General features: G+C 34.4%; 3 protein-coding genes across 8 annotated transcripts in view; 1 reads left to right on the top strand and 2 right to left on the bottom strand.

Moving 5' to 3' along the window:
- l(1)G0196 (inositol hexakisphosphate and diphosphoinositol-pentakisphosphate kinase) overlaps positions 1 to 2884 on the bottom strand; it is a 43787-nt gene extending 40903 nt beyond the window's left edge. For 2 of the 6 annotated variants that reach the window (XM_088258217.1, XM_088258216.1), the window contains exon 1: positions 2392 to 2634. In XM_088258217.1, coding sequence (XP_088114343.1) covers positions 2392 to 2499 — 108 coding nt within the window. In that variant the 5' untranslated portion in view covers positions 2500 to 2634. Of the gene's footprint in view, positions 1 to 2391 lie in introns of all 6 variants that reach the window. The other 4 variants (XM_088258215.1, XM_088258218.1, XM_088258214.1 and 1 more) reach the window with 3 other exon arrangements.
- A 1127-nt stretch (positions 2885 to 4011) lies between these two features.
- On the top strand, positions 4012 to 10694 carry LOC148310612 (uncharacterized). The gene is made up of 6 exons (XM_088258231.1): positions 4012 to 4310; positions 4387 to 4523; positions 5504 to 5632; positions 7102 to 7157; positions 9391 to 9598; positions 10110 to 10694. The coding sequence occupies exons 1-6, from the start codon at positions 4229 to 4231 to the stop codon at positions 10308 to 10310; spliced, it is 813 nt and encodes a 270-aa protein (XP_088114357.1). The 5' UTR covers positions 4012 to 4228; the 3' UTR covers positions 10311 to 10694.
- Positions 10695 to 11453: 759 nt separating this feature from the next.
- Syx1A (Syntaxin 1A) overlaps positions 11454 to 16154 on the bottom strand; it is a 219411-nt gene continuing 214710 nt past the window's right edge. The window contains exon 9 of the mRNA XM_088258209.1: positions 11454 to 14264. The gene's annotated coding sequence lies outside the window, so the exon portion shown is untranslated. The remainder of the gene's footprint in view (positions 14265 to 16154) is intronic.

Raw genomic sequence — 16154 nt, 5'->3', positions numbered from 1 at the left:
CAAATTTTGTGTACTTCAGTATTCTTTCCTTGATAATTCAATTAAACTATAAAGATCACCATAGTTTGACATTTTTGAGTAAAAATAAATTGAACATACTTATAAAATGAATTTTAAGATTCATTTACAAATTTGTAATATTACGCATACTTTTATACATTTTGGAAAGCATGTTCCAATGCCAATAAACCCAGTGCACAAAATTTTCCATTTCCGTCAGTTCCTTATTCCCAGTATGAAATACAAAATAAAGAGCATAAACTCCGTGGTATATGTAAAACATGGACCATAGAATGCAAGTCAACCAGAGGAGTCTTGCGGTTTAGACGTGAAATGAGTCACAAATTATATTTTTTTTGTGCCATTGAAATACAGATTTCAGTAAAATTGTAGTGATTTTCATACAATTTTTTTTAATATTAGTTTATTTGCTAATAAAATATATTTTTTAAAACAAAACAATACCCTATTATTCGCTGGTCATGAACATGTTAAGGAGTAAATGAACGAGAATGTATGTTTACACAAGAGATATAAAATATATCTTAGTAAAGGTATTGGAATTGGAAAGGGATTTAATGATAAGAAAAACAAAACTGTAATCAGTGTCTCAAATAGATAACTAAGTTATCTTAATGATAAAGGTAAAAGCGGTGGTTTGATTACACTAAAAGAAAATTTTTAAGCAGTTTAGGATGAAAATCAGTGCATTAAGTTTTAATTCTATAAAGCACTACGTATAATATTGTTTATTAATACAAAACCATGTATCAATATATCAATATTTGTGTTTATTCATAATATTTGTGCAGTTGTGTATAAAAAAATGGATTGAAATAACACATATAATATTAACACACTAAGGACGGTAAAGGTATTTTTACCCATTCAGTCGATTGATGCTTAAGGACGGGAAGGGTTTTTTTACCTTCTGCGCCAGCTTCATTTCAATGTCAGGAAAGAAGGAATCATTTAATGTTTTATATAAATATTATGTACCAATCTCTTTGTTAAGGTCTCAACTATATGTACACAATTATTAAATCCCGTCGCCAGCAGGCATAAAAAACACGCGTCCAAAATGTGTTAAATCATAAACAATCCTTCAATGTAGAAATGGATCGAATTCACCAATCAATTTGTGTTCATTGTATTAATTTTGTTTTGAAATATAGCGTTTCGAAATTGGTTCATATATATAGAACTTCCAAGAATTTGAGTAGTGTGGTTGTCAATAATGGGTGGAATTGGTGAACACTTATGTAAAGTGATCACTTAAACCAGCCTATGACGGTCGTCAGCCCCGTAAATGCCCAGACTTCCATATTCTTCTTCATCTTTGATGAGATGTCAAAAAATAATATGGAATATAAATATTTTTCGATAGTTGGAACCAATAATCAAAGTTAAAACAAGTAATTTAAAAAATATATATATATATAAATACTTATATACTGTATGATTTGTAAATTTGCATGTCATATTTATTAGCATTTATGTAAATATTGCTCATATAATTTTTGTTTTATTAAAACTTAATAAATAAACGGGTTAACATATTAAGTGAAAAAATAAATACAAAAAAAACTTGTGCAATTTTATTCGTTCATTCAATTTCCTCTTAAGGGTACTGCATGAAATTAGGATCACAGGTTTTGCAGTTACATAATAATGGTATAGAGCGTAAGCTCCACTGTCTACTTAATCCTTCATCATTCCATTATTTATTTACGACAAGAATACCACAAACTGTCTGATGATTTTCTTTATTTAAGTATTTCATCAGCTAACATGAACACAAATCGCTCACTCCTTTCAAGAACGTCATAAATCAAAACACTTGATTTTTCAGGAGAACGTTTTTAAAGTTTAAAAATATAATACAATGTATTAAGAATAAATATCAAGCCACTTATTGAACTTTTTACTGTGCAACAGATCTTTTTAGGTAAAACCTGAAGGTTTTTTCTCCATTTGAAAAATATTTAGTATATTAAAAAAAATAATAAAACAATACCTTTTCTTCAAAATGCAAAAACAACATTTTCTGCCCTGTAGCGGGTAAATATTGAGTTAAAAATATGCCGCTTTTGCTGGGATATAGTACATTTTCTGGGCATTCTGAAAACACGCATAACTCAAAATTGACGATTTTTGATTTATGACGTTCTTAAAAGGAGTGAGCGAAATGTGGTAATACCCTGTTTATATATTTTTTTATTCTAGGTAAAATTTTAAAGCAAGGATTAATTATTAAAACGAAAGTGCGAGTATTTTTGTGCAGATGCAAGTGATGTAGCAGTCAATCCAGTCAGTAAATGAAAGAATTCGAGTCAATTTTTTTTTTAATGACAAGTGTAGATCACATTTTATAACATTCTGAAGTCTTACCGATGACCTCAAAGGCACTATATTTCCATCTTCACCTACGTAGAACTGAGGAGCGTGGGAAGCCTGTTTCAAGTCCTGATAACCATGTTCTAACTCTGTATATGACATCACATTAGCGAATAAAGCATTATTTTAACGTCCAAAATCTAATACTGTCTTATTTCACTATTCCAATGACACAATTCTGTACTGACGATCAATATATTAACCAATAATAAAAACTAGAAGTTTGGCTAAAAATGGAACGCAGACGCAGATTATAATACGGATATCGCGTATGGCGGGAAGCGTGAAAGAACTGTCAAAAATTGCTACGCGTTAATATTTATTATCATTTTCATGACATCCACAAAATAGCACAGAAAGCAAAGGTAAAAAGCAACTTAATTTCAATTTCGCACGGTTATGGATCTCATTTCTCACAGTAAAAATAAGAAATATTTAATAGTAATAATCCACCCCTATCAAAAAATTCCTCAAATTTTCATAGCTAAAATATATGTCGAAATGATTTCATTTATATCTATGCTAATTTGCTGTCAAAATTTCAACGAGCGACCAGAAGCAATTAAGAGACATAAAAGCAGTTCTTCAACAAACTAATCGGAAGGATTGTTTTTGCTTATATTTTTTTCCTAGATGAAATAATAGTAACTCCCACTCACTTAGGAATAGGCTATAAAACCTATAAAGTTGGAGCCTAAGTGGAAACATAATTAAAATTGCAAGTGTTTTTGCCTAGAATTTTCACTCATGAATTACATGAAATTATAGCAACTTTAAACATAAAGAGTAAATCTACTCACAAGTAGGCATAGGCTATGAAACTTATAAAGTTGAAGCCTGAGTAGGGACATGATAAACGGTGTTGCATAAGCCGTAGCTAGATTTCAGAGTAACTTGGACGTTAGGTAATTAAAAAAAAAACATGATTAACGATCTGAGCTGTAGTAAGAATTTCAGTAGAATTTTTAAGGGGTGTTACAGCGCTCGTGCACTTTACGGAATTTTACCGTCCGGCAGTCCTTTTTTTTTAGTAAAATTGACTACGACAGTTTAGCACTGTCGAATTTTCGCGCACCGATCGAGCGTGCCAATCCCAAGACAGAAAGACAAGAGCACTAGCCAATCATCCGTTTTATCATGCTGAAGTGCCGGACGGTAAAATTCCGTGTAGTGCACAAACGCCCTTAGAACGCTTGTGCACTACATGTTATTTTACTGTCGGCAGTCCGGTTAGCATGAAAAAAACGAATGATTGGCTTGTGCTTTTGTCCGTCTTTCTTCAGATTTGTATGCTCGATCGGTACGTGATCACGGTACGCGTGAACTCGATTATGCTGAACTATCGTAGTTGTTTTATTGCCGGACAATAAAATTTCATTTAGTGCGTGGTCTTAGTGTGGATTTTTTATACTGACTTTGACCATGCTAAGTTTATTAATCTTTTTGACATTCTTTTGGTTCCGACGAAAGTCGTTCTATGAGTAAGTTTGCCAAAGGGTAGTTGTAAAGAGGCACAATGTATGAACTTTATGTAAAATTAGCGTAGTACTTCTATTGAAAAGGGTACTCATTGCACAAAACACATGCAAAACTAGATATTTATGGAATTAATCTATGGTAAAAAAATCTCAAAAGAAAATAATGCCTTTGATATGTCAGATGTCAGTTTCAAATTAAATTAAAATTTATACATTTAAATACGTCATTTCATGGCTAGTGATCCAGTTGAACTTGGACACTTCAGGAGTTTTGAAGTGTTCCTAACGAATTTGTAGTTCTCACTTTTGTTTAAACCTTTAACATATGTTAACGCTGATTTGTGATTACTAAAATGATCGTGTTAAATATATGTGTTTTTGCTTATCTATCATTTCTACTTGCTGGCGTGGAATCCTTGAATTTTGAGTTTAAAAGTGAATATTAACATTTTTTACATTAAAATTTTTATTTATCATTTTGACTTTTGATTTTTAAAGTTTCTTGTTTTAGAACACCATTCTACGTTTAATGAAACTGAAGCATGGACCGGAAGATGGTTTCCTTTTAAGCCTACGGAGGCTGCTCCAACAGACGAGCATGGAAGGGTCCCAATGGGAGTCTATAACCCTAACTGTGATGATGCACAAGTAAATATTAATACAAAAATCCTATGAGCTAATGCTTCCATAATATAATAATTTTTGAATAGAAAACAGTGTCATTACGGCAGTAATTTTTTGTTGTTGTTGTTATCAAATTGATAATTTAAAAATTAAAAGTCAATCAGTACTATCCTATTAAAATTATTATCCTATTATAACAAAAGAAGGACATAAAGGACTAAATTCCAGGCATTTCAATTGCTACCATTGCACCAATATTATAACTAAGTGTAGTGTGACATCACTGGTACTCATCTAGTTGTTCCTATGTTCTGTGTACTGTTTTGCACTGCGGAATTAGCGGACCTCGTTCCAAGTATTTAGTGCTGTGAGCGAGAACTGAAAGGAAAGAGGTATCGTCTGCACTTGTTTTAACAGCATTGGTGTAAACTTAGCGAAATCATGCAAACGCGTAATGATTCAATACGCCGGAAGCATACTTAAATGCTGTATTTTTATGAAATAATGTTGAAAATGAAAATTGTGTGAAATTCGTGTTTTCATAGACACAAATAATATCTAAAAAATATCATTATTTCTATATTTAATGTACTTAAACTTAACATAGATATTCTTTCATAAACTTAAACTCACTAACTAACTAACCATCACGCCACTTCCGGAGGGGTAGGCAGAGAGAATAGAGCGCCATACCACCTTGTCTTTGCAAACATTCTTCGCCTCTTCCACATTCATGCATCTCCTCATACATACCTACTGATTATTTCAACTCCTGACCCGGCTGCTTTCAAGTATTTGACATACTTGATTGTGCCAAGTTTTCCTTTGTCTTCCTCTCCTTCTTTTTCCAACCACATTTGCCTCATAAATTTGTTTAACCGTTCTTTCCTCACTGAAATACAATATTTGTCTGAATTTAAAATACCTTATTGTATTGTTTCTTACATACATTTAATTTTTACTGTTCATTTATATGCTTATATTTATTTATATTTTCCTACAAGGGACACCTCGAAGTAGATTGGCTGCATGACCCGGTAAATCACACCTGTTTTGATCATGTTTCGGATTACCGTCCCAACTGGAACAGAAGACCAATATACGAAATGGAGTACATTCCTCCGGCATACAGGGTGATCATTTTGTGTTATTTTTAAAATATATCGATGGCCATAAGTGAACATCTTGTACCACTCATTTCATCAACTTTGAAGTATAGACAAAAAATAAAAATGTAAAATTACATAAAATTATATGTGTTAATATTTTTCAAAAATTTAATTTAATAAAACAGAAGACAACATGCATTAGTCATTTCACAATGAATTTCAGTTACAAGTTGTCAATTTATGCCATTGGTTATGCATTGTAGAATTCCTTGTCTATCTATTTAACCAGGCTGCAAATGGACAATGTCAGTTCAGGAATCAAGGAACTCGCATTCCGGCTGCTTCTCGCAAACATTACCATATATTCAGTTGGCCTAGCCAAGTAACATATTTGGAAATGTGATCGCTGATTATACATACCTTATAACAGCATTGGCTAATTTATTTGAATTTTTTTATTTACAAGAACAAACCTTTGGATTCATTAATATTCTTCCAAAAAAATGAGGAAAGTAAAAATAATTTATGGACCCAATCAGCAAAGTGTACCGTAACCGTAGCTGCCGGGGGGGGGGGAGAGGTGTCATGGTCTAAGATTGTGAATACACCGCTCAGAAAAAAAAAAAAAAAGTAAGAACCTTTCTGATTGGAGATCCTTTATTCCAGAAGCGACATTCCACCCGTTTATGGCAACACTTAAGTAATAACTTTTCCTCAATGAAATGAAATAATGGTAAAAGCATAGATAATATTCATATCTACATTTTTGAAAAAGGAAAGCATAGATATTCGCAAATTGTTTTTTGTATGAAGACAGTAATAATAATTGGTCGATTTGTTGAGCGTTATTTTTGTGAATTATCACCTCAAGGACGCTGTACAAAAAACTAGTTCTCGACCTTTAAATAGACTACTAATACTCTAGATACACTTACCAACAAGTTTTGTAATAGGAAAAGTAAGTCGATTCATAAAATTATGCAAACTGCAAAAATTTATGTTTACTTTATAATATTATAATGTCAACAATTTTAAATTATGTTCCAATATGCATAATAAAATTACATGTTTGTGTTGATATTATTAGGTGATGAAGATAGAATTATTTTAGAAGAAGAAGAAGGAGAGTTATTTTATTTACTTGTATTACACAGGAAAGTCTAAAACTGCATCAATATACTTAAAATTTGAAAAATTAAACAACTGTTATTCTTTCCTTCGCCTGTAAGTTCCTAGAAAGAAGGCAGCATCGACATAGAAGTATTTAAGTTAAATTTTTTAATTAAAAATATGTACCCAACGTTGCCAAGATATAAAATACATTCTCATTCATTATTAATACACATACTGTAGATTTTACTGCGTTTAGATAGTATAAAATTGAGTACATTGTTGATATTTATACTTATTGCAGAGAAATTAATGAAAAAACAGACATCGAACATTATTATTTTCTTATATTTCAAGATATTTGAACTTTTTTTACTTTTCAGGCAGCACACGCTTGCATGAATACTTCCTTGTCCTATGACCAGATCATTCCTACATTGTAAGTTTATTTTTGTTTAATTACCTGTGTAATCAAAAACCCGTAAATAATTATTGATAAAGAACATGATTTTAATGGGTATTTAATACGCCAACACAGTGTTGTGTATGTAGATTATAGTGTAATACTTTTGTATCTCGGTTGGAACTGCCATCTGTTGAGAAAAAATTCCCAATGGTTATTCTCTTTTCCCTCATAGTACCTACTTTTCCTTCTTCATTTCCTTTCCCATATATCACTAATGTTCTTTATCCAGAGCTCCTTACTTTCCTATGACATGTGTTTCCCCATGAAATATATTCTACTCCTAGACCTAAGACCTGGAGTGCAGAACAGATCACCTTATTTTCATATTTACATATATACCATTTGAGTGCAGATAGAGAGTTCAAAGAAGAATATGTTTCTGAATACCGTTTAAGTGGGGAATGGAACTCAGAAATCATACACTCATAGTGTAGTAACTGTGCCGCGGACTCTTGAGTCAGAGTTTCTCGGTTCGAAACCACTCTACCAAAATTTGATACCTATTTCTAATAATGAGCCGCTTAGGCTCACAAAAAGAGTATGAAATTGAAGTATTTTTTTTAAATAGGAAATAATAAAAAAAACAAATATTTCTTTTATTTCAAAAAATAAAAACTGAACTACGCCACCACTATTATTATATTAAACCATATCCGCTCCCTAGGTGGAGCATATGGAGGCCACAAACTATCTCCAGGCTTTTCTGTCGGCTGCCAGCTCCCTTGCATCCTCCCAAGTCTGATCCCCGTCCCAAAATTCTGACGAGAACTGCCGACGAATTGTCAGCAGTGGTCGTCCTGGGCGGCGCGAACCTGATACCTTGTAAAAGAGGCAAGCTTGATTAAGGCTCTCAGGAGGCATGCAGAGTACATGGCCAAGCCAACTGAATCGCCTTTTCTTGACGACAGTTGTGACCAAGATTTGCTGCATCCTACGCCTCATCTCTTCATTCCTCGCAATGTCCAACCACCGCACGCCTAAAATTCTCCGCAGACACTTATTCTCAAAGCTTAGTACACGGCTGCTCTGGGCCCTTGTAAGGTGCCATGTTTCACAGCCGTATAAAAGAACAGGAGCAATGCAGGCATTGTATAGGCGGCATTTGATCTTCACCGAGTAAATAAAGAAGATAAGATCTAAAGATCGATAAATCCGATCTCCAGACAGCCTTCATACTGTTAAATGCGGACCCTGCGAGTCCTAATCGCTCTCCCAGTTCCTTTTGAAGGCTGCCAGTACGCCGCCAGTACTACGCCACCACTATGACCATATTTTATATTTATTCAATAATACCCTGGACTGGTACCTGAAGCGGAGGGCTGATCATCTTTCCTTCATGTGGTCATAATCAAGATAACACTGCGTTTATATGATGCAGTCCCCTATGCACCATTGGATGCAGATGAGGGTTTGAAGACCACTATTACCATATTGTGAAAACAAACAAAAATCCACATTTATTTTATTCAGCATTTTATGCAATCTTCTTTGTTTCACTCACATGTTTTCTTCTTCTTCAACTCTTATCTGCACCCAATGGCGTAATCGACTCAACACAATGTTACTTAATTTTCAATTGCATGAAGGCGAGGTGATCAGTCCTGTGTTTTAGGTACTAGTCTAGGGTGAGATCTCCAGTGAAAAAAGACTGATATTTATTTCAAACCCCTGGAAAATGTGGTGAGCAAAAATATCCATGAAACGCATCCACCACAGATAAATCATTTGATATTAATACTTTGACTGCCAGTGTCAGCCACCGGTAGCCGACACAAGGCATTTCAATTGCGTCTCGTTGGCCACCGGAGGCTGACGGTTTGTACCCTTTATTGACAATATAAGGTACAATGTGTCAGCCTCCGGTGGCTGACAAGACGCAATTGAAATGCCTTGTGTCAGCTACGGGTGGCTGACAATGGCAGTCAAAATGTTAATTAACATGTTCACTGTCTTTAAAAAAATGCAATTTCTCTAAAAAATGCCAGATGTTTTTTTCTTGTTTCCAATAGTAAGAAGTGTCTTTATTACCAATTAAATAAATAAAAAAAAGTGGTATATTAACCCATTTATACCTATCACACAGATCCGTGTATCCAACTCTCGCCAGCAGTGCACGCAATAGACTGATGCGTTTGTATGTTGATGTGCGCGATCACTGATCCGTGTAGTAGGCACACAAAGTGTTAATCTTACAAAACCATTTCAGTGGCACTCATCGTCCCTTGTGGCCCGAGTGGGGAGAGTACACCTTTGTCCCGAAGCAACGGTGGATACATAACTTGGAGCACGGCGGAATAGTGATGCTGTACCATCCTTGCGCTAATAAGAAAGAAGTCAGCAAGCTTCGTCAGCTTGTCAAGAACTGTCTCTACAGACATGTTATTACACCATTTAACCAGCTGTCCCCCGAACGTGTAAGTAATTTTGATAAACTGTGAAGTATGCAAAAAATAATAATGACTTATCATATAATTAATGTCAATTTGTAAATACATGTCTTAACCCACATAGTAATTCATTGTATTCACGGGAACTGGTATAGAAAATCAATTTATTTAGAAAATTACAGCTATAGCCACCATCCAAACGACATTGTGTGGAATGGGCGGATGTAACTGGTGTAAAACTCGAGCAATTTCACTGTGTGAAATTGTTTCTCTTTACAAAATATTATCAAAAATACCCCAGTAGTAGCTGTAGTAACAGTTATTAAAAAAATAAATAAGTTATCATGATGCGTCTATATAAGTGATTCCTTAAGTATAATGCAAGTATAACGGCAAAAAGCTCGACATGTTTCCCACATGCAAAAAACTTAATTAACGCAATTGTTTTCCGAGCAACGTCTTATTTTTTATGATAAATAAAGTATCATTGATTTTTCTGTTCTGTAAATAAAGTATTTTTGATTTTTCTGTTCTGCAGCCTCTAGCACTGGTAGCGTGGGGGAGTCGCCTTCAGATGTCTGCAGTCTCCAAGAAAGTCGTTCTCAACTTCATTAAAGAAAATGCCCTTCGAGGTCCAGAGCAAACTGCACGAGACGGCCAATATTCCTATAAGTTGATAGAACACGCTAAAGTACTCTCCACAGAAGTGGACGATGTTCTGTGCCCAAACTTGTATTAACCTTCAATTTGCTTTAATTTAAATGAAATATTTTTAATCATTTTGAAAAAAATGTATCGAGCTGACCAAATTTTTTGAGAATTTTCTCAATTGTGATTGTTGACTGAACTTGTGTGAAAGGTGTTCAATTACTTTAGAATATATTATGGTACCTATTTTACTTAGCCATGTGGACAAATGTATTATATTTTTAAATCTTATAAAGATTTTATACCAATGTTAATAGAATTATGCTGTTTGTAAAATTTTGAAAGAATAAATTTGATAAATGTAATTAAATATTTTTCTCATTTTGGGTATGGATGAAGGGGTTATAATGTGGAGTAGATTACTACTCCTAATACTTTGTATTAATAAAATAATATAAACATCCTTAGCCAGAAAGTAGTTTTTTCTTAAAATAGTGACATGTAAAATTAACACACTAAGAACAATGCTTTTACGCCTACGGAGCACTGGCGATGGGATTCGATAATTGTCTACGTATAGTTAAAACCTTAACATATAAAATAATATTCATATAAAAACATTAAATAATTCCTTCTTTTCTGACTTTGAAACAAGGCTGGCACAGGAGGTAAAAATACCCTTCCCGTCCTTAAGCATCAATTGACCAAACGGGTAGAAATACCTTTCCCGTCCTTAATGTGTTAAGAAAACAAAAGTTGTTCTCTTGTTTATATATATAGAGATGAAAGTGAACTATTAAAAAACAGCTTTCTCGTCTTTTACCAGAATAAAGCATAATTCTGACTGTTTCTGCATCAAATACCTTACAATGTTTTTAATGGTGCTGATTTGGTTTCAGCATTCTTGTAAACAAAAAAAATTCAAAGTCAATGAGATTCACAACTCATTTTTGACTTGATGTTGAATGGTTCAGCATTAATGTTGCTAACAACAAAATTGCTTTTGTTGAAAATCCCAACATAACAAAGTATTATTTGAATATTTTTTATGGATCTTTTTTCTCTTATTTTTGTTAGATTTTTCAATGCCATTAGCATAATACAAGTTAAGTGAAGACTATCTTCTTCACTACATACATTAATTATACCTGTTCTGGTGTAATAAAATACTTACTTTGAATTCCAACTCTGTAAAAATAGGGGGTTCAAAGTGGGAAATAGTAAAAACACGATGTAGAGAGATATAGGCAGAAAACACCGTTTATTATGATTATTAATGAGAGAAGTATTCTTACTACATACACAATTTAATTTCCCTATAAAAATCAACTATTTTACACTGCAGTGTTTTCCCAATCTCCTGTATAGAATATCAGACTGCCTGTTTACAGAGAAAGCCGCTCGTGTGATGTAGTGAGATACAGAATCAGTATGCGGCACACGCTGGCGGGTGTTGCTGTCACCGTGCGCTTCGTGTACAGTGCGCACCATTCGCTATAGTGTACAGTGCACAGCATACGCTGTTGTGCACAGTGTAGGCTGTTGTGTACAGTGCACACCATTCACTATAGTGAACAGTGCACACCGTGTGCTTCGTGTACAGTGCCCACCATTTGCTATAGTGAACAGTGCACACCGTGCGCTTCGTGTACAGTGCACATCATTCGCTATAGTGAAAAGTGCACACCGTGTGCTTCGTGTATAACGCGCACCATTTGCTATAGTTATCAGTGCACACCATGAGCTTCGTGTACAGTGCTCACCATTAGCTATAGTGTACAGTGCACACCATTCGCTATAGTGAACAGTGTATACCGTGCGCTTCGTATACAGTGCACAGTGTACGCTGTCGTGTACAGTGCACTATAGTGTACGGTGCACACCGTGCGCTTTGTTGTACAGTGCACAGTGTTGTGTACCATTTGCTATAGTGTACGGCGCCCACCATGCGCTTCATGTACAGTGTACAGCGTACGCATACAGCCTACACCGTACACACTGACGGAACACTATGTAGGTACTGAGAATACACAAGTGCTGGGAACACTTGGCACTAGCCAACCTGTCATTCTTTACTTCAACAATTTATTTTACCTTAAATGGATGCAATAAAATGCTACAAAATTGACACATAAGAATTCGGGCTAGACCAGTAATGTTACTTGAGATATAAATAAGTTCTCTTCCGTAATTTAGTTCATGTCCTTAGGACCGAATGGACAACTAGCCATTTCCAATTTCCTTGTTCTTCTTTCTACTCTATCTACCCGTCCTCTAAACGTTTCTGACCACACTCCGAAATGAAGGCAATAGTGTTTTTATTTTAATGAAAAGTAATGAAAAAACAAGTGCTGAATACAAATAATAATATCCACGAACTATATTATTAATGTAATAATTGATTTAAGTATATATTTAAATCTAACTATACTTTATTGAAATAGTAGAATCATGGAAAGCTGACTAAAACATTTTATATATTAATTTATGTACAAACCTAATAAACGAGATACCTAATAAATCTTCATGGAATATGTAACAATTGAATATTTTGTACAATAATACGATATATATGTAAGTAAAGAAACAGCGCTCGGTTACAAAATGTTGAAAGGTGCCTCTCGTGGGACAGTTGTGCTTTATGGGTGGCGACGTAGCCGGGCGCGAGGTGCCTTCTGCGCCGGCTAGCGCCCACTGAACACCGCACTGCCGGAAGACAACCACGTCTCTTAAACCTACTTATAAAGGCATCTAGATACAAGTCTACATTTATATCCAAAATGTTTAACACTTGTATGCGATCGCTTTTAGCCCTTTGCTTATAAGTGAAACACACGAGAAGAAGTAATTCTACAAGTTGAAGCGGACAACACAGAAATTAGACAATAAGTGGTACATCTTCGGCGGCCCAACACGCCTTTGTGAAAATGTCTGCCAAGTGAAGATAGCGATGGGTCATACCGTACAGTTAGGCTTTAGGCCGCTTCTCGTAGCGTCGCTCCAATATAGATATATTATTACTAGTATGTATATCATTTGGGGAACACTCCAATTGTAACAGGTAATTATATTTAGAACAGGTTAGTTCATAACCATAATTACGACTAAAAGAATAATTTATTTTTATATAAATTTCATGTATACATTCTCTCCAAAATACACAGAGATTCAAGCTACGTACATAAACGGATGCGGACCGAACGAGTCCGCCGATAGAGAGCCATTTACGTATTACTCGGGAGTGTCTTTTCTGAGAATGTTTTCAAAAAATTCTTCTACCTATAACGACTACAATTCCATAACTGTACAGCTTACAAAATGTTCAACGTATTTGCACAATTTCTACGGATAATGTTAGACATCTTTTCGACGCAGAATTTGTTCAAATATGGTGTATCGCTATATAAAAAAAGTTTTTATTATTAAGTAAATATTAAAATTCACATACACAGTAACCGTTAATGTATAATATATTACTGTTTATAATTAAATTAACAAAACAACAACTGCTTCTATATATCACACTTTTGAAGATAAATATTTTACACATTTTTTTTTTAATAAAATTATTGCTACAGCAAGTTTTTCGATTCCTATGTTAAGATGCGGCACCGCTGAACAGGAGCGAGGGGACACCAGCGTACGAGCGTCGAGTGGCCACTGCACTTCTTATAGAAGCGATCATCGGTTCGCCGCACTCTGTCGCCACTCGTACGCTGTTGTCTGTGCCAAATCAAGTTACAATTTAAACATTAACATAATGAGAATGAACATTTTAATGACCACTAACAACGGAACAAATGTAGCATCGGTCGGGGTAACATGTAAATAATGAGTGCGTCACAAATGAGACTCAGCTACTTAAAAGGGTAACTAAATGCAAGGTACTGAATTCTCTAAATCCAAATAGGTCGGAGATATGTAGAACTGGGGGTGCATCGGGTCGGAACACAGCGGTGAGGCCACCGGCGGAGCGGGGGTATGCGGGTGTGGCTGCACTGGGGGGGTGGTGGTGTGGTGGTCTGGTGGTCTGGTGGTGTGGTGCCTACAACACAACCAACAATCAGTCGCCTACTCCCTTCCAGAGCCTAGACTGACAACACAACACGCACAGAGTCATCACCCTCCTACTATTCCTATTACTAAATAGGAATATCCGAGGAATGAGACTGTACCGGGACGTCACAACACTTTTCTTTTTACAATCACAAAAACACATCATGCTTTCTGTGGTCCAAGGTGTTCGAATTATTCCAAAGTGTCATGCGTGAAATTTTGAATAAGACATTGAATAATGTGGAATTTATTGTATGACAAAGTCGGTGTATTAAAAAGTAAAATTGTAATCAGCGAACAATTATTAATCAAAAAATTGTTTTCTGCTACAGATTTTGATTTCAATTAAATATAAACAATCGAACTCCCATAATACAAAGTGAGTAAATCACATTTAAAAAGTTGTTACATTATTAATTCTTTAGCAGAATATAAAGGGTCCGCCAAATAACATTTTTTTTTGAAAATGGGGCGCAAAACATCGAGTGTAGCTTCGGCTGTGTGGCACGTAGCGCCGTCCTGTTGAAACCAAATGTTGCCAATATCCTCCTCTTCAATTTTTGTGAACAAAAATCCGTTCAACATGGCCCGATAACGATCGCCATTGACTAACGGCCACTCCTTGCTCATTTTCAAAGAAAAATGGCCCAATTATGCCTCTGGACCAAAATCCGCACCAAACAGTGACTCGTTTTGGGTGTACCGGCTTTTCAATGTATGCGTGCGGGTTTTCTGTGCCCCAAATACGACAATTTTGCTTGTTTACATACCCGCCAAGATCAAAATGAGCTTCATCCGAAAAGATGATTTTTTTGGCAAAATCGGCATCTTCTGTAAGTCGAATGTCGCAATATTTCCCAGCGTTGTTCAAGCGTATACACAACCATATTCGCTCAGCGGAAGGATAAAACTAATTATCTGTCAAATCAGACATGAGCTAAGTGTTACCATTCACGAAATAAGCACTAGTTGAAAAAAAAAACTTTAGATGGCGGACCCTATATATATGATCTTAAGATTAGTTTGAATCACAGTTGAAACTAATTGATTGCTTTATTTCATGGAGTTAGGTGAGGATTGAAAGTCTAAACTGTAGATTGACATTAGTAGAGACGATTCTATAGAAAGAGTTATATAGAAGGCGAAATATGTCTTTAAAGTTCTATGCTTAATAAAATATATATTATTGATATACTTTGCAAAATATCAATTTTTTGAATGGAACTTTGACTGTAAATATTTAATAAATCTTTTTTCTTAGAGAATAATGACAATAAATTATAAAGGTCTTTATTTCCATTGTAAAAGAAATCATTAAATGCCTCTTTGAAATTGCCAATTTTTAATTAATTTTCAAAACTTATATTCTTAATTTTACAATGTGTGCAAAGCTTTCCGTTTTGTTGTTAGTTTACAGCAATAAAAATAACTGTCAGTCAACACCCCTTTTAATTAAACTTTATTAGAATCATATTTTGATATTTTGCCATAGAATTTATTGTCCACATTGAAAAAATTAAATAAAAAATATTAGAAAAAATAAGATGTAATGAAAATATTAACCAAATCGCCAGAAACAGATTTAGTCCTAAACACATTATTTAAAATTAATAATTGACAAAGTGAAAATACCCTATTGATTTTTCTCTTAAAAGTAATGACAATTTATTTTTCAAATTTGTGAATAAATTTAACATTCATGTGGTGGTGTTCAGGCAACAGTCTTTGTGTGAGGTTCGCCATTCAAGTAAATTCTGTATTTTTTCCCTTTTAACTTATATGGTATTAACCAAGTAAGTAAAAAATACTATAAATACGATAAAAATCAACAACAAAACCATTTTAGATGGTTAGAGAAGGAAATCTGTTACTCTCATTT

The sequence above is a fragment of the Brachycentrus maculatus genome, unplaced genomic scaffold (genome assembly GCF_059751285.1).
Source record: "Brachycentrus maculatus isolate JH-2025_06_01 unplaced genomic scaffold, ASM5975128v1 h1tg000091l, whole genome shotgun sequence".
NCBI lineage: Eukaryota > Metazoa > Arthropoda > Insecta > Trichoptera > Brachycentridae > Brachycentrus > Brachycentrus maculatus.
This window is presented reverse-complemented; position numbering and strand designations above follow the sequence as displayed.